The following is a 17497-nucleotide window of genomic DNA, read 5'->3' as shown; positions in this document are numbered from 1 at the left end:
CTATTGTAGCTCCCACTCTGTGCAACAGGCTGCCTGAGGAGGTGAGGGGATGCAATCTCAACATTTTTAGTAGAGGCTGCAGAGCAGTCTTATTAGCTGGATCTTTTAATAGGGCATTGCCTGCAGGAATCTTTTATAGGAGAGGGGATGTTTTGGTTTTTATTGCACTCTGTATATTTTAAATTGTGATTTGTAAGCTTCCTTGAACCATGAGGAAAGGTGGGGTACAAATAAATTGTGGTCAGTGACATTTCCTACTGTCAGGCTTCCATGCCTTTCTACGTTATAACCACCAAACTCCACTAGCATCCTTTTTTGGAGGATCTTATGATTGACTATCCAATAACTGGGCTGTTTCCCTCCCTTCCTTTCTCAGAGATGCCCTGTATCCAAACTCAGTATGGGACCTTGCTTCAGAGCGGAGGACCCTGTGAGCGCTACCCAGCAGACCTCTTGACCCCTGAGCTTGGCAAATCCACCATGGACCTGGTGAACACAGAGATTGCAGCTGCCACCACCTCTCTGCCCAGTTTCAGCACATTCATGGACAATTACACTGGTGAATTTGACGCTTTCCTTTACCAGATCCCAGCAGCAAACCCTACCACAGCGTCCTTCAAGCTGGAGGATTTCCAAGTGTACGGCTGCTACCCTGGCTCTTTCAGCAGCCAACTGGATGAGACACTGTCCTCGAGTGGCTCAGACTATTACGGCAGCCCGTGTTCCGCCCCCTCCCCTTCCACACCAAGCTTCCAGACTTCCCAGGGGCCGTCTTGGGAGAACTCCTTTGGGGCCTATTCCCCCCCTCACACCTACGAGGGCATGAGGCCGTGGGTGGCAGGAGCAACGACGACAGAGCCTCCAAAAACTGGGTCTGCCCAGCCTTCCTACTTCTCCTTTGGCCCCTCCACTCTCAGCCCTGGGATCCCCCCTCAGAGTCCCCTGAAGATCCAGTCAGCTGCACACCAACACCTGGTGGATGGAGATGTCTTCTCACTTCCACAAACCTCCCCTTCAGTGAGTTTTTCCCCTTTGCCGCTCAGCCAGGTCTCTCCAGTCCTGGACAGCCCTAGCCTGATGGACAATTCTCTCTCTCCAACAAAGGCACGGAGTCCCGGTTCCAGTGAGGGGCGCTGTGCTGTGTGTGGGGACAATGCCTCATGTCAGCATTATGGGGTCCGGACCTGTGAAGGCTGCAAGGGTTTTTTCAAGGTAAGTGGGGATTTGTCACTTCTCACCTTGTACCAAGTACCCCCTGGTTCCAGTAGTGGGGGTACCATTAGGTGAACACCACCCAGCAGCCTGTACACCACAACAGCCTATGCCAAGACTACTGAGGCTTCAGAGTCTGCTGGGGGAGGCTCTGCTATCTACCACTGTGGAGATGAGTCATCAGACCATCCCCTGGCCTTGCCTTATAAAGGCAGATATTATCTGTAATAATATCTGTGGCAGATATTATGGGTGTACAGAAGGACATTTTGGGGGTAGGGGGTCAGCCCACTAAAGGCTTCTATCCCTCAAAGGTTAAACTTTCAAAATCACCCCATTTGGCAATGGTAAAAAATGATTCCTATGTTAGCTATAAATGGGTGGTTCTCTTGGTGCACAGCAATCCCAGTCAGCCTGGTTGCAAATTATTGCCTTGATAAAAGAGGCGCTGGATGGAAATGGCTCCTTGTCGATTTGTTTTGTGCCAGAAAAGTATTCCTTTATGTTATCTTCCAGACAGACACGGCAGGCTGCTGGTTGCCATAAAGCACGCTGGCACTCAGGTGCTGTAGCCCCACCCCCACCCCCACCCCCAGTTGTTTAGCTTAAAGCAGAAACTTGGGAAGGTCACATAAAAGGAAAGGTGGATCTTCCTACCAGACTATGTCTAATAGACTGACAGAGAGGAAGATACCCTTTTCTTAGGCTGTTCACTGATGCCAGCTTAGACTTCTTCAGGTGACTGTGCCCATATAGAGCTGGCAGCTTCATCTCTTCTCATAGACCCCAGTGACTGGGGGTCAATGTCTCTAGTCATACACATCCCCCAAACCTCTGAATCCTCACTTCCCCTGCAGTTTGTAGATGGTAGCAAACAGGAGTGACTCCTTCTCTGTACCCCAGTTCAAATGAGAGAAATCCCTGTTGTTCTCCAAGGTAGAGGACTTGGGGAGGGGGGCTGGTAGTGAACACAAATAGTGGTGGTTGGTAAGCCTAATTGATATTTTTGGACCCCTGCAGCTGGGGAGGTATTGTATGTGAACGTAACAGCTGAGATTTCAGGAAGTAGTAAGCTTGTCTGTGTTGCAAAGGATCACTGTTGCACCATCCAAACAATCCTGGAAGGAGCAATTTGGTGAGGGTATTGAGAGATCATAGTCCCCTTCACAAGGCCACAGTGAGCAAGGTGGTTATGAAAGTTTTTGATGCAATCATGCCCATATGCCAACAGTCAAATTTCTGAGTCTTCACTCACTTTGATTCTGTAAATCTTATGAACCAATTCACATGACATCTGTATTGGGCTTTTGGCATGCTGTGAAGCAGTCCAGCTGTTCTTCACCAAATGCATGCAGCTCACACCCATGTCAGCCTTGCTTTCATAAAGCAGCCAGAAGTGGTGGCCTGCCAAATGCAGGCTTATCTGGTGAACTGGGCACGTGGTGAGCCCATCTTGCAGTCGCTTCAGGATATGCAGGTTGCAGCATGGGTCTTCTCAGCTTGCATTCTGAACATGCAGATTTGAACATGTGACGTGACAGCGGCTGACAGATTAACCCATGATATAGGTAGGATTTTGGATGCAGTCGTTCAAATGTATTCCATTAATGTGCAGTCGGTGATTTGTGTGGTTTCTGCAACTGCTTGCTTCCAGAAGAGCCTAGTATCTGATCCATTTTTCCCTGTCAAGTCACAGTTGACTTATGGCAACCCCATAGGGTTTTCAAGGCAAGAGACGTTGAAAAGGTGGTCTGCCATGGCCTGCCTTGGCATCATGGCCCTGGTATTACTTGCTGGTCTCCTTTCCAAATACTGGCCAGGGCAGACCCTGCTTAGCTTCTGAGATCTGATGAGATCAGGCTAGCCATACTAAGAATTAAATTGCAGGTTGGAGGGAGAAAGCCATGGATTTCTAATTGTTAGGAAATACTTCATTTTTCTAAAACATTGGAAATGTAACTTCACAGGGCTGGGTGTTTTGGGTGGAAATGCTGCACTCTGCAGGCATATGTGAATTGGGCTAATCTGGATCCAAACCTATGCATTTTACTGGAGCTGTTCACACACTGGGTGGAAGTTACTCAGACTGGGTGTGTGCACACCCATGTGTGCAACCCTACATCATGCACCTTAAAACATTTTCAGGCTCATTCTAGTTGAGTTGTAGGTCTTGGTATAGGATGCTTCAGTCTGTCCAATGCCATGCTTGTTCAATACCACTTCTGTCTTTCATCAACACATTTCTGTGGCATTACAGTAATATTACCCACATGTGGAAATGTTTAGGCTCAGCTGTGGCTGGAAAGTGCACCCATGTGGAATATGAGATGTCTTCTGCCATGCCCTTGGGACAGTGAAACTTATGAAACTTGAAACCACAGGTTGTGGAAACATTGCAATAAATAAACCATTGGTAGACAGGCCTTTGTTCCTGCCACCATCAAGGTTGAAAATATACTTGAGGGTGATGGTTCGCCTCTTAATTCTCTTCCCTAGCGCACAGTACAGAAGAATGCCAAGTACATCTGCTTAGCCAACAAAGACTGCCCTGTGGATAAACGGCGGAGAAACAGGTGCCAGTTCTGTCGTTTCCAGAAGTGCCTTGCTGTGGGAATGGTCAAAGAAGGTAAAGCACATTCCATCCTGTCTGTGATGCTTGGGCTGTCCTGGGCTAGGTGTCCATTCCCTTGAATGTACTTCAAGGAGGTTGGTGACTAATAAAATGATGTTACAAAACTGGACTGCAAAAAGACCACACCTTGAAAACCTGCATTAAGTTACTTACAGTAGCCACCTTTTTCTGGTTTGATACTGACAAATCAGTAAGTGGGATTCACTTTACAGCCATAAACATTAAATAATGGGACAATCAACTCTCCAGCCATGAATTATCAGTGTGTGGTGAGATAATCAAGGAGTGACTAATAATTCTGGTTAAGTATGAGCCCTTAAATATAAGGGGGTTTAAAGGAAATCAGGTTGGCTCCAAAATCCCTCTTCCTTGAACAGGAAGGTACTTCTATTAGCATGAAGGAGGACACTCCTTCCCCCTTCCTTCCCACTGTAGATCCTCCTCATTGCATCCCATGTTTTGAGGGTCTCCTGCTTCCAGGAGCCACTTTGCAGAGGGCTACAACAAGAATAGGGAGCAGCAAAATCCACTTCATGAGCAGAGTTCTACTCACAGTCCTTTGGATCGAACTCTATGGTGATGATCCCTAAAATACTTAAACCTGATACTTGACACTTAGTCCCATTTGAGGTCACTAGCGTTTGAGAGAGAGAACGCAAGTGTCTTTTATCTGAGGAGAGATATGTGTTCTTATTATACAGGGACAGAATGCACTTCTGGCCTACCTTTAGATGAGGTCTGGATGGTTGGAGAGAAGAAACACAAGTCTCTTGTGCTACCTTTTCTTGTGGCTTCCTCTCAATGTACAAAGCAGCACTTGGGATAGCTGGATTGTGTGTGCCTGTATCAAATTCTGTACTTAATAATATGTTCACAGAATGCCAAGGCACTCAACGCCACCATATGTGTTGCTCAAAACACTTAATGTGTGGTAATGCCACCAACAGGTGCTTTTCTGGCTAGGATTCAGACCAAGTTCTTCAGAAAGCTTTCACCACTAATCTTGTCAGGAGCTGTTCCTTTTCTAAAATTGTGTTCTCACCTTTCCCTTTCCCCCCCACCCTCTTTCCTCAGTGGTGCGGACAGACAGCTTGAAAGGCCGTCGTGGTAGGCTGCCCTCCAAACCCAAACAAGCTCAAGATGCTTCCCCTGCCAGCCTCATCTCCTCCCTTGTGAGAGCACACATAGATTCCATCCCCAGTGCCGCTAAACTTGATTATTCCAAGGTACTAATCTATGTTTTTGAGGTTTATGGCCTAGCAGTTGGTGATGGGGCTGGGGTGGGGAGGGCAGAGTCAGGACACAGAAAACGTTCTGGGTTCTCGTCCCAGTTCCAAGGTTCTGTCAAAAACTGCTGACTTCATGATGGTTTTATATGTCTTAGGATGGCTTCAGTGAAGGTTCTTGGGTTTTATTGCTGGCTTTTATTGGATCTGTGATATATTTTAACATTTATTGGTGAGCTGACTCAAGAGTGATATGCTTAAGAGACTGGGTGAGGTGGAGGACACAACTTGCTGAATGTCCTTAGCCCAAATTCTAATGCAATTTCAAAGGCACAACTAGACAGACATGGGGGCTTCTTATCGCCAGTTCAGTGGTGTAGCTCACAAGAACCATTCCAAGAAAAGAGGATTCCTTTTCACTTCATTCTGGATTCACAGTGGAACTCGGGTCATGTGGGCAGCACAGGTTGTCAACTGTGTGGTCCAATAAGGGTGGCCAACACAGACTGCCTAGGACTGATCAGAAAGCAGACGTAACTGAAGAAGATGCTGGATCTGGACCAGATTCATTTAGTCCAGTGCTCTTTTTAAAACAGCCTATCAGATGCCTCTGGAAAGCTCTTAAACATGATCTGTCCCCAGCAACTAGTATCTGGAGGTATGCTACATCTGAACAGTGGTGCTCCCTTTAGCTGTAATTGCTAATATCCATTAGTAGACCTATCTTTCAAGAACTTTTCCAGTCCCCATCTACGCTGCTGCCTGTGAACTGAGGACCATACATTTTATAAGTTTTGTTCATCCAGAATCTACTGCCTGGCACCTTCACTGGGTCACCCAAAGTAGTAGCTTCCCTTTATATTTATATTCAAGTTTCTTTTTTCATGCAAACCCCCACAGCTATATGTTTACAAGAGGAAAAAAATTACTAAATTATTCTCCATGCTCAGCTAGTGGCCTGCAGGCCAGATCTAGCACCCCTGAAAATTTTTCTTGGAAAATTAATAATCCTACCAAATTTTAATGATGTGGAAAACTATGGGGGAAATTTCTTTCCTAAGAAAACTCCCCCTCCTCCTATTGAGGAGCATTCTATATTTTAACGTAGCTACTGTCTTTGGCCAGCAGACTCCGTCTCTCTTTTGGCATGTAGCCATTCTGCAGCGTAAAACCAGCACTGTTCATTTAAGCCCCTAAACAGATCTCTTTGGATTTTGTATGTAACGTCCCAGTGATGTCGAAGCATCCATGTTGTACATGCTGCTGGGTGGCACTGATCTAGGGGCTGACTGGGCCTGAACATGTATATTCATGTTTAATATGCTCACTGTGTTCTCTGAACAGTGGTATAGGGTTGGGAGTATATTAAACATGAGAATCCAGAAGGGGGCTATTTTGTGATTTGGATCAGACAACTTTGCTGTCTGAATTTGCAATCTTGACTAAATTTTTCTTTTGTGAAATGAATACAAACCATGAAAGAGTGATTGCATTTGCCGTTCTTTCTGTTTTACAAAAAAAAAAAAAAACCACTTGTTTAACATGTTGCTTATTTTGCCTTGTCAGTTCCAGGAAAGTGTCCCATACCAGTTTGAGAAAGAAGACTGTATGGATGTGCAGCAGTTCTACGATTTATTGACAGGCTCGATGGATGTTATCCGGAAATGGGCAGAAAAGATCCAGGGCTTCCTAGAACTGCCAAAAGAGGATCAAGACCTGCTTTTGGAGTCTGCTTTCCTTGAACTTTTCATTCTCCGGCTAGCATACAGGTAACCTGCAGCAACTTTGCAGTGGGAAACCAATGGTCGTTTTTAGTCCCTAAAAGAGATAATTTGTCCTAAGGCAAATGGTAGCTGGATGCATCCATCTGGTTGCATGAATGGTAGAGGATGGTCATGGGTGGCTGTAGACCAAAAATGGTGTGGGAATGTAGCCTCCTTCTTGGGTGTCTGTTAAATATGTTCATTGCAAAGGAGAAGGCAAGAAGAGGTAGCAGTGTTCCATTATGGCCCTGCTTATTTTTGAACCATCCAGTTCTGGGGTGGTAAGACAAGGCCAGTAAGATTATAGCTATACGAAATATAGTTCAGTGGGCATAAGAAATTCTAGTTTAAAGCTCTGCTACAAACCGCTTGTGTCTGTACTAGGGATGTGAAGGCCCAGAAAAAAAACCAGAAACATTTTTTTGGGGGGGAGTTTTCCCCATTTTTTTTCAGAGGCATTTGGCAATTTTTTTATATGAAAAATTGAAAATGTGGGGAATACTGAGGAAAAAAGCCTCCTATAAAATATTTTCTCCTCTAGTATGAGCGCAATGGTTTTAAAGACAGTGTCATTCTGTAGAAATATTCAGCTTTTAAATCCAAGATGCATTTCTGCACCTAGAAAGATACCTAATCTTCATGAGGGAAGCTTTCATTACTTCTCAACAGTTGTATGCCTTCTGTTGTCCTTTTGACCTGACGTGGTTGACCTTTTCAAACCACTGTGACAGTGCCTCAGAGGAAAACTGAAAGGTTCATTGAGAACTTACCTTTCTCTAACCAGATAGCAAAATAACTAAGTTTACTGCTATACCATAAAATGCATCATTTATAGCTTACTTATTATATAAAATTGCAATATTTGACATATTTATGGAATTTAGAAGTTATAAATGCCTTAGTTTTATACAAGTAAAATTGCCAATACTTGAGAGAAAGCTGTAAGCTGATGTACCTACACTGTCTTAGCACATGTACCTTAATGGTCTCACAGGACAGTAAGTACTGCATATATTTCAATTTCCCCCAAATTTCCATTTTTTCCGGGGGGGAAATACAGTTTTTTCTGTGCTTCAAAATTTCTGGAAATTTTACATCTTTAGTTTGTACCCCCCGAACAGTACAGACTAGACTGTAGCTTTGCCAAATATAGGAGAACAGCATTAATGGTTTCTGGTTTCCCCAAAGCTCTGATAGAAGCCATAGTCTTTAGTACTATAATTTTTGCAGTCTTTCAAGATCTGAATCTGTACTCTGCATAGGAATAAATGCTTTTGTTGAATATTGTAACAGAGAAGACATTTCAGTAAACTGTCAGAAATAAAAAGTAATGAGATTCTCTAAAAAAAAAACCATTTGCGGCTCTATATTGTGGCAGGTCTCAGGTGGGAGAATTGAGTAGTTTCCACAGTTTCGATACCCAGGTATTGTGTTTAGCCATGATCTCTCCTGGAATACCCATATACGTTTAGCATCTCAAGCAGCCAATGTTTCTGTGAGGGCTTTATTAAGATTATATTTCACTAAAGGTGCCAAGTATGTCCCTGCTGCCATTAAAGTATGTAATGCTAAAATAGTTCTCCAACTACTATTTGGAGCTAGCATTTGGATTAGCAGGGTGACAGAGAAGCTTGATAAAATGCTCCTAAACTTTTTACGGAACATCTCCGGGGCTGCGTTGCCAGTACTGCGCTCAGAATTGAGATCGCACAACACTCTCTGGAATTAGGGTTGCCAACCGCCAGGTAGTAGCAGATCTCCTGCTAATTCAACTGATCTCCAGCCCATAGAGATCAGATCACCTGTAGAAAAATGGCTGCTTTGGCAATTGAACTCTATGGGATTGAAGTCCCTCCCCTCCCCAAACCCCGCCCTCTTCAGGCTCCGCCCCCAAAATCTCCTGCCGGTTGCGAAGAGGGACCTGGCAACCCTATCTGGAATCCAAAGCCTGGTTAGTGGCCCTAAAACTGAAACTTAAAATTATGTTTATTGATTCTAATTTGCAGAGCAGTTTTTTGCACCGTGTTGACAAAGACAACTTTGGCAGCTCCTGGGAATGCCTAATAAATAGCAAGCTAATTTTCCTAGGCTTCTTCCCCCAATCTTTGATCAATTTAAAAAAGCAGGAAGTGATGAGGGAAACGAAGCAAATATTATTCAATCTAGATTTCAGCAGTACTCAAAATAGAGCAGGTCAAGTCTGCTCTACTGCTGCAATAGGAATACCTCCCCCAGAAGCCCTTCCCATATATTTTAACTTTTTGACCCTTCCTAACCAAAGACGTGCTTTTACTTTGGCCATATTGAACGCATTCCTTACACAGGTATTGATTGGTCATTTTTTAAAGATTCCTTTTAGCGACCATTTGTGTGACTGTGGAGACAGGGTAGTTGAAACTTTCACCTGATCCTCTTTTGTAAGAAGTGGAAAGCAGAGAGAACCTGATGGATTTCGCTATTTTAGTAAAGTATGGTCTCCCCTTAAAACCTTGGGTTATACTGTTCCTTTTATCAGATCTAAACTCAGATACTGAGAAAGTAGATCAGATAGTGAAATACCTAGCATATGTAATGGCCCTAAAACTGTCAAATAGCTCTGATAATGCAAGTTTACCCTGTACCTCAAATGGATAAAGTGTGTTTATTCTAAAAGTGTAAAATTGCTTATTTCTCTGTTTCTCTATACTTTGAATGCTTAAGACTTTGTCAACGAGCCATAAAGATTTTGGATAATTTGCTGGATAATCTTTGCTTTGGATCATTCCAACTCTCAGGCTGCCTCACTAGAGCCAGGTGTGTGGTTGCATCCCATACTCTCTTGAGCTATGGGTTCACTGCAGGCACTTCAAAAGGCTTGTGTTATGCGTATGCACCAAAGCAACACATGGCCATGAAACAACACTTTGTAGGTTTGTCATCTGTAGCATCTTCCTGAATAGCCTGTCACTTCAATATGTCCCTCATCTCTCCTTGCTTCTTGCATGCAGACTCTTGTGTCTCAGGAAGTAAAGAACCTTTGTATTCTCTTGGGGTGGGGGAAGGAGGCTTACAGTGCTGATGCCTAAAAATTGGTAAGAAAACCAGAAACGAAGTTGGAGGGAGGGGGAGACAGAGAAACTATTTATTTATTTACTTAATTTATAGATCACCTTTCTTGCTGAGACATGAGATGGATTACAACATATTTTTTAAAATTAAGTCAGACAGCATAAGGCATCCAATAAACAATGTAATAGGCGCATAATTACAGAATTGGAAAACCGTGCAAACTACCTCATGGAAGGCAGGGATTGTTATACTCCCCTCCATAGACCCAGAGTAACTGTTAGTGTAGTTTCAGACATCAGCCTGGGAGTCCCAAGTTCAAATCTCTGCTGAACAAATGAAGCTCTCTATGGAAAAGATGGACGAGTCATGTCACTGAGGAGCCTGCCCCGCTCACTTCTGTCACCTTAATCTGAACTGAGTTTGATCCCTGGAATTAGAAGTTTTCAGGAAAGTGGCAGCAGTCAGGTGTCTGCTTGTCCAGGCTAGCAGTAGGACTAAGGACATGTATCCAAGCATCCCCATCCTAGCCCACATCACTCATACATTGCTCATGGCAAGACTTTGCTTCCACCAGAACAGTGCAATAGGTTTCCTCCTTGTTGGCTGATCCCATACATTTCTTACTTATCTCTTCTGATCTTTGGCAGTGTAGATTATTTTTAAGCTCAACTTCCTCTCTGACAAAGGCACACTTTCTCTCACAGGTCCAAGCCAGAAGAGGGCAAGCTGATTTTCTGCAATGGTGTGGTGCTGCATCGCATGCAATGCGTCCGGGGCTTTGGGGAATGGATAGATTCCATTATAGAATTCTCCCAGAGCCTCCACCGCATGAATATTGATGTGCCCTCCTTCTCCTGCCTTGCCGCGCTTGTCCTAATCACAGGTAGGTGGGGTGGATGGATCTGGGGTGGATGGATCAGGAAGTATTCGTGTGGAGCAGGAACTGAGAAGTTCTGACTTCTGATGACTGCTGTCCCACATATGACAAACCCTTTTATTGTAATGGTTGGGAGCTGTATGATTATATTTATGATGCTCCCCAGATATTTGAGAAAAGATCTTCAAGACAAGCATAAATAACAGTGACAGATATTTAACTGCCCTTATTGTCACAACGTTAGTTGCTGGAGGAAATAATTCATGGCATCCCATCTTATATATTGCTGTTCTTGTGATATGGAGATGACATTCTGCAATGTATAGGAACTGAATTATGTGCTCCTTATTAGTTCTCAGCCTTATAACTAAAGGCAGGTTTCCCCAATGTGACCACCAAAAACTTCTGATGTAGGTGATGGTGTACTCCAGTGACCTTTATGGGATATGGCTGTTCTGGTGCCACACCTGTTGTGGCCCCCATACATGCCTCATGGCTTCATTCACAGCCAAAGCTAAAGACTGGCTTGCAAATCACACAGTGTTATATGCTGTTCCCAGTATTTATGTTACTTAAGAACTTGGTTGCTTCCTTCTAATTACTTTTGTTTTGTCCATCTTTCTCTTCTCCACTCAACCTCCAAACCAGACCGCCATGGGCTAAAAGAGCCCAAGAGGGTTGAGGACCTCCAGAACCGCATTGTCAGCTGCCTTAAAGACCATGTGACTTCTACCACCAATGAACAGGTGCATCCAAACTGCCTCTCCAAGTTGCTGGGCAAACTCCCAGAACTCCGCACTCTCTGTACCCAGGGCCTACAGCGCATCTTCTACCTGAAGCTGGAGGACTTGGTGCCCCCACCTCCCATTGTGGATAAAATATTCATGGACACTTTGCCTTTCTGAGGACTCAGCTGGGGATGCTGCCATGCCCTTGGTGCTCCCCTGGGGGAGAAGGAGGATTTTCCCTTCTCTACCCATCCCCCTTCCTGGGTAGAAAAAAACTGGTAGAAGGAATTCCCTGCCATTCACCGTCAGGAGGGGAGACTGCAGGAACATTTCCAGAGACACTGGAAGGGTGTTGGTGTACACAAGTGGTTAAGGACTGAAGACCACGGAAGATCCAGTGCTGCCTCTCCCCCTTCCCCCCCTTAAGCTTAGAGTCTACTGGGATATTCAGAATGGTCATGAGGTTCTCTCTGAACTTGGGACAACTTCTTTGGTTTCTCTTTTTTTAACCTTGGGGGGAAATCTCAGTGTGCCTTCTAGAGTTACATGCACAGTATCCCTAAATGATGCTGCCTTTCCTCATGGCCTGCTTATGGCTTCTTGTGCAATATAGCACTTAAATTCCATACAGCTGCACCAGTCGCCTTTCTGGAACACTTTCTGGAATGCTGTCCATTTTTGCAGGCAAGGGACTCGAGATGCAAAGAGTTGCCTTCTCATTTCATGTATTTCCCTGAGCTGCCAGCTCTGGGTCAAGGCTGGCTGAGACTTCTCTCCCAGACATGGGACTTGGAATTTCGTCACACACTCCCCGCACGGAAGCCCCTTGCATCCGGCACTTGTTTCATCGGGGGTTGTTATGCCGTAAATAAGCACTTGTCCACTGGATGGTTTTCCACCCATCTACTGCTTTTGTTGATTGTGGTCAAGTTTTTGTCAGGTTCTTTTTTTTTGTAAAAGTTGTATATATGTATATATAAATATATGAGAACAGCAGCATGTCAGTCTTGTAAATACAGGTGAGTGAAGAGCAGAGGTTAGAATGGAAGGGAAAGGGGGCTCTTGTGCCTGACAATTGTGCCAGTGCCCTATGCCTGCAGGACACCCTCTGCCTTTCTGTGTATATAAACTTTGTATTGTAAAGTTCACCAATTTTTTTGACATTTATATTTGTCTATCCCCGCTTTCCAATTTCCAGTATGTGACTTTTCAATTATTAATATATATTTAATACATTGAATAAAAAATACCCTGAGTAGATGTAATTCTAATCCACTTGTTTCTGTGCTTGATTCTCAGAGATCCGTTTACATGCCAAGATTAATTCAAGCTGTTGAAACCGGAGTCTCCTTTATAGAGAAATGGAGTTACTCTCTTTTCCTATGCATCAGCTTTCAGCTATCTTAATAAACAGGTTTTTGAAATGCTACAAAACCCACTTTCCCTGTTTACCAGACAAAAGTGGGATAAACATATATACCATGCATAGTGCTCTGTCTTTCAGACATCTTTCAGCAGACTATAGTCTTAAGTGACTAATCTGAAAGCAACAAAATGGCCCTTTTCATTTTTTGAAAAGGGCATTAACTCATCGTGCACACATTTGGCAAAATGTTAGACTTTGGACTAGAATTTTGACACTTCACATTTTGCTTTTGAAATTCAGCTTTCAAGAGACTCTTTTTAAAAAAGTTGTTTAGTCTTTTTAAAAGTTAGATATTTTTTTAAATACCAGTTTGCTAATTTCAATCATTTAGTGCTGTAACTTTGAATTCTGAAATCTCTAAACCACATAGCATCTGTGCTGCGTTGATTCCTATTCTTCCCAAATTTGAAATTAAGATACACTTCAGGGAAAGAGAACTTGCTTGAAATTCCCTCCAGATTCATTTTATATTTAGTGTTGACAGCGTGAACTGCTACTACTCAAAAATACACTTGGATCAATTCCAGAATTCCCATGTGGTGCCAGTTCTGCTTCAAAGTTGCATTCAGTTTGGATTGCAAGTAGAGCAGTCAAAAACTGCTGAGGGAAATGTGCCATGTGTGAATTTGTAATTTGCTGTGTTAGGAAGCGTTAAGTCACCAGTTGCTCCCATCATATAGCATATGCAATTCTCATTTTCCTACAGCAGCAGCAGGGCTGGAACTAGAGGCAATAGAAGTCTTGTGTAGGAACAGATTGTAAAGAGGCATGCATAAAGAGGCCCAGAATCCCTCCTTAAGTACTCTTAGGAGAATTCATGGGGCAAGAAATTGTTCCCATAAGGTATTGAAATTTCCCTATGCAGCCGCATAGGGTTCTTCCTATCAGTCTCTGGCCATACCTGTATCCTTCAAGATCTGCTCTAGAATAGATTACAAGCAAATTATCTTCATCCAGAATACTTAACAAAGTAGTGATGATAAAGGCTGGGGTGAGAGAAAGTGGTCTGTCTGGCTCCGTATAGTTAGGACACTGTTGCCTCTGTTTCATCAAAACAGTGTAAAAACCTGTTAATCAGAAACAAAACCAGGATGGATCCACACATCACAAGCCAGGATTGAGTTGTCCTTCAAGCTAACTTTAACTCTCAGAAAAAGTTGACATGACTGATCTATTCATTCATACAGAAAGGGATGCTAAAATTCTATTCCTCAAGGATGAGGAAGGGGAATAATTTCTTGTAATGTTTCCCTTCCCTGTATATACTAAATAAAAAGAGAGCATCGGAGTGCTTCTCTCTGACGCACTGATTTGCTACAAGTAGATATGTTTGGGCCCTAACCCGGATGGACCAAACTAGCCTGATTTTTTCAGATCTCAGAAGATAAGCAGCATCGGTCCTTGCTAGTACTTGGAGAGGAGGCCACCAAGGAATACCAGGGTTTCAGTGCAGAGGAAGGCAATGGCAAATCACTTCTGTTCTTCTCTTGCCTTGAAAACCATACTGGGTTGCCATAAGTCAGATGCCACTGGACAGCACTCCACACACACAAGCACACACACACACATTTTGAGTCTTGTTTAATAAATATCTCACTTATACCCTCTTTCTTTCCAGGAGCTCAAGGCAGCTTCCCTGGTTCTCCCCCCCCCTTTTATCCTCATTAACAATCCTGTGAGGTAGGTGAGGCAGAAAATGACAGAGTCACTGGCTTGAGGATGAGTAGGGATTTGAACATGGGTCTCCCTGGGACTGGTCCAGCCTCCCCCAAGATCCTTGGGTCAAGCTCTGTCCTCTATAGGTGTCACACATTGTGGGACACTTGTGGAAATATGCTTGCCCTGCAAGATGGGTGCTTCCAACTAAAATTGTAATGTGTTCGATTGAAAAAAGGGGATCGAACATTTTTAACATAAATTATGCAATTAGTTGGGGGTGGGGGTGGGGGGAAGGGCAGTTTCAAATATCGTTTGTTTTCCCTGTACAGATAGATAAAGGTGCCAGTATACTATAGAATAGTAATGACGTAGTTGGGAGGCTTTCTGGACCACAATTTTTTCTACCTTCTCGAGCTGCAAAAAATTACAGTTTTATTATACACAGAGGATAGGGCCTTAGTTTCTCTTACTAAAATTGGATGGTTATTACAACAATTGGAAGAATACTGCAAAGAAGAAGCCCTTAACTTTAACTGTGAGAAGACAAAGGTGTCTGTCTTCAGGAAAAGGTCAAAAATATCTTCCTGGAGTGTATATGGTAACCCAATTAAACAATGTAGCCCTTTCAAGTATCTGAGAATTACATTTAGAGAGACACTAAATTGGAACATACACTAGCATTTATTAAGTCCTCTGCTCTACAGATTGTGGGGTCCATCCTGAGATTCTATTATACAAAGCATAGTTTTCTTATCAATCCAGTTCTAAAATTATTTAAAAGCAAGTTTGTCCTTACTGTATGGAGATGGAAGGAAAATACCCTTTCTACCCTAGAAGGGATTCAAAACCTTTTTCTTAGATGTATTTTAGCTCTACCTAAGGGAACACCTGCAGCCCTGATGAGAGCAGAAAGTGGTCTCCTTTCAATCAGGGCTTACGCCCATCTAGTAATTGTAAAACACTGGAAGAAATAAAGAACATCTAGAACAAACTCGTTTAGTGGACAATCTTTTAAGCACTTTCTGGACTGCAATTTTTCCACCTTCTCTTGAGCTGCAAAAAATTACAGTTTTATTATACACAGAGTATATAGCCTTAGTTTCCCTTACTGAATTGGACTAAGACAGTTATTACAACAATTGGGAGAATACTGCAAGGAATAGGCCCTTAACTTTAACTGTGAGAAGACAAAGGTGTTGGTCTTTGGGAAAAGGCCAACTCCATCCTGAGATTCTATCTCCATTCTGAGATTCTCCAACATGTATCCAACTCAAAACAAAAGCAGCTGAGATGCTCTGGATCAGTGCATGAAGCAAAATAATCACATGAGGAAGAGATAGTACAGCTTGAGGCAGCCCTCAGAAGGCTACTGCTCAAACTCAAAATGTGAAGGGGGTGTGTGGGGGTGTTTGCACAGCATATGGCTAACTTTGATCTCTCCCACTACAATTAGTGAATAACTAGTATCAGAACACACGAAGGTGTGGGTAATTATGGGGTAATAGTATCCTTTATATATTAACCTGCCAAAAGGGGGTGGGAGAGTAGATGTCAGGACCGAAGTACTGAGTTCTCTTACTATCTGATGCTGTTAAAACTTTCTGAAGCATCTGGATGTGATGGCTATTGTAGACTGGCTGCTGCACATGGTGCGCCACTGATGTGGTCTGGTGTGCATGTGTATACGTTCCCAGTTTCTTCAACAGGGACCACACTTGTCTTCTAAGGGGAAAGTACTCTGATATTTTACTATCAGTGGGCTAAAAAGGGGTAGATCCCCCCCCCAATGGTCTCTGATGAGCTGCAAAATGCCAGACTTATTTCTGCCACCCAAATAGGTTATCTTTAATCCACAGCACAGGTGGCTCTGTAAAGGCTGTTGGCAGGGGCAACTGGGCATCCCACTCCCAGGGCTCTGACCACACCCCTGAAATGAGGTGCAGGGAGAACAGTTCTTTAGACTCTATGAGTCTACTCCATCCCCATCTACTATTAAGGGTTTAACAAAACAGGACTTAGCCGTGGAGCCCTATTTGTTACCTGAGTGGCCCCCAGTAACGGAAACAGAAGTCAGAAATCTTATATCTTCACTAACCTCAGATAAAGCAGCCAGAGAGGACCTTATTCCTGCAGATATGTATAAAGCTTTCCCTAGCTCGTGGGCCTCGATCTTAGCTAAACTGTTCACCCAGATAAACAATCTGGGTGCATTTCCCACTGGATGGAAGACTAGTATAGTAGTCCCGATTCACAAAAAAAGGACAAGACTGACCCCAACAACTATCACTTAGTCTTCTAGAGACAGCATCAAAAATATATGGGAAATACCTATTGCAGAAACTTGAGAATTGGGTTATTGAGAATCAGATTTTACATCCTCACCAAACAGGTTTTAGGAGAGGTCCAGGCACTTTAGATAACTCTCAAATATGCCACCAGTTAGCTTATTCGGGCATGAATGGCCCAACGGGGGCTTTATATGTGGCCTTTTTTGACTTAGCCAAAGCCTTTGACTCAATCGACAGAGAAATATTATGGGGAAAACTGGCAAAGACCAATATCAACAAAAGATTGCTGTTTCTTCTCAGGGAGCTCCATTCGAATACATACACAAAAATCAGGGTGGGCACCTCTGGTTCATTAACAAACAAAATCTCTACAGGGAAAGGAGTAAAACAGGGGTGCATTCTTGCGCCCCTCCTCTTTAACCTGTATATCAATGATATAATCCCTAAGCTAACAGATCCCGCCTTTGTGCCCCCGTCTGTAGACCAACAAAAACTCTCAATTCTGTTGTATGCAGACGACATGGCTTTACTATCTTTAACAGGAGTTGGTCTAAAAAGGCTTCTCAATAACCTGGGCGAGTATTGTAGAGAAGAAAAACTCACGATTAATTACTCCAAAACTAAGGTTGTGGTCTTTA

At 43.4% G+C, this 17497-nt stretch overlaps 1 protein-coding gene across 1 annotated transcript; it reads left to right on the top strand.

Annotated features, from left to right (window-relative positions):
* Nucleotides 1-378: 378 nt before the first annotated feature.
* Nucleotides 379-11674, top strand: NR4A1 (nuclear receptor subfamily 4 group A member 1). Its single transcript, XM_056863585.1, has 6 exons — nucleotides 379-1212; nucleotides 3709-3838; nucleotides 4919-5070; nucleotides 6637-6839; nucleotides 10586-10764; nucleotides 11407-11674. The coding sequence occupies exons 1-6, from the start codon at nucleotides 379-381 to the stop codon at nucleotides 11661-11663; spliced, it is 1755 nt and encodes a 584-aa protein (XP_056719563.1). The 3' UTR covers nucleotides 11664-11674.
* Nucleotides 11675-17497: the final 5823 nt, after the last annotated feature.

Source organism: Euleptes europaea, chromosome 1 (genome assembly GCF_029931775.1).
Source record: "Euleptes europaea isolate rEulEur1 chromosome 1, rEulEur1.hap1, whole genome shotgun sequence".
NCBI classification, from domain to species: Eukaryota; Metazoa; Chordata; class Lepidosauria; order Squamata; family Sphaerodactylidae; genus Euleptes; species Euleptes europaea.
The sequence above is the reverse complement of the archived record's forward strand: the minus strand, read 5'-3'. Positions and strand labels throughout refer to the sequence as shown.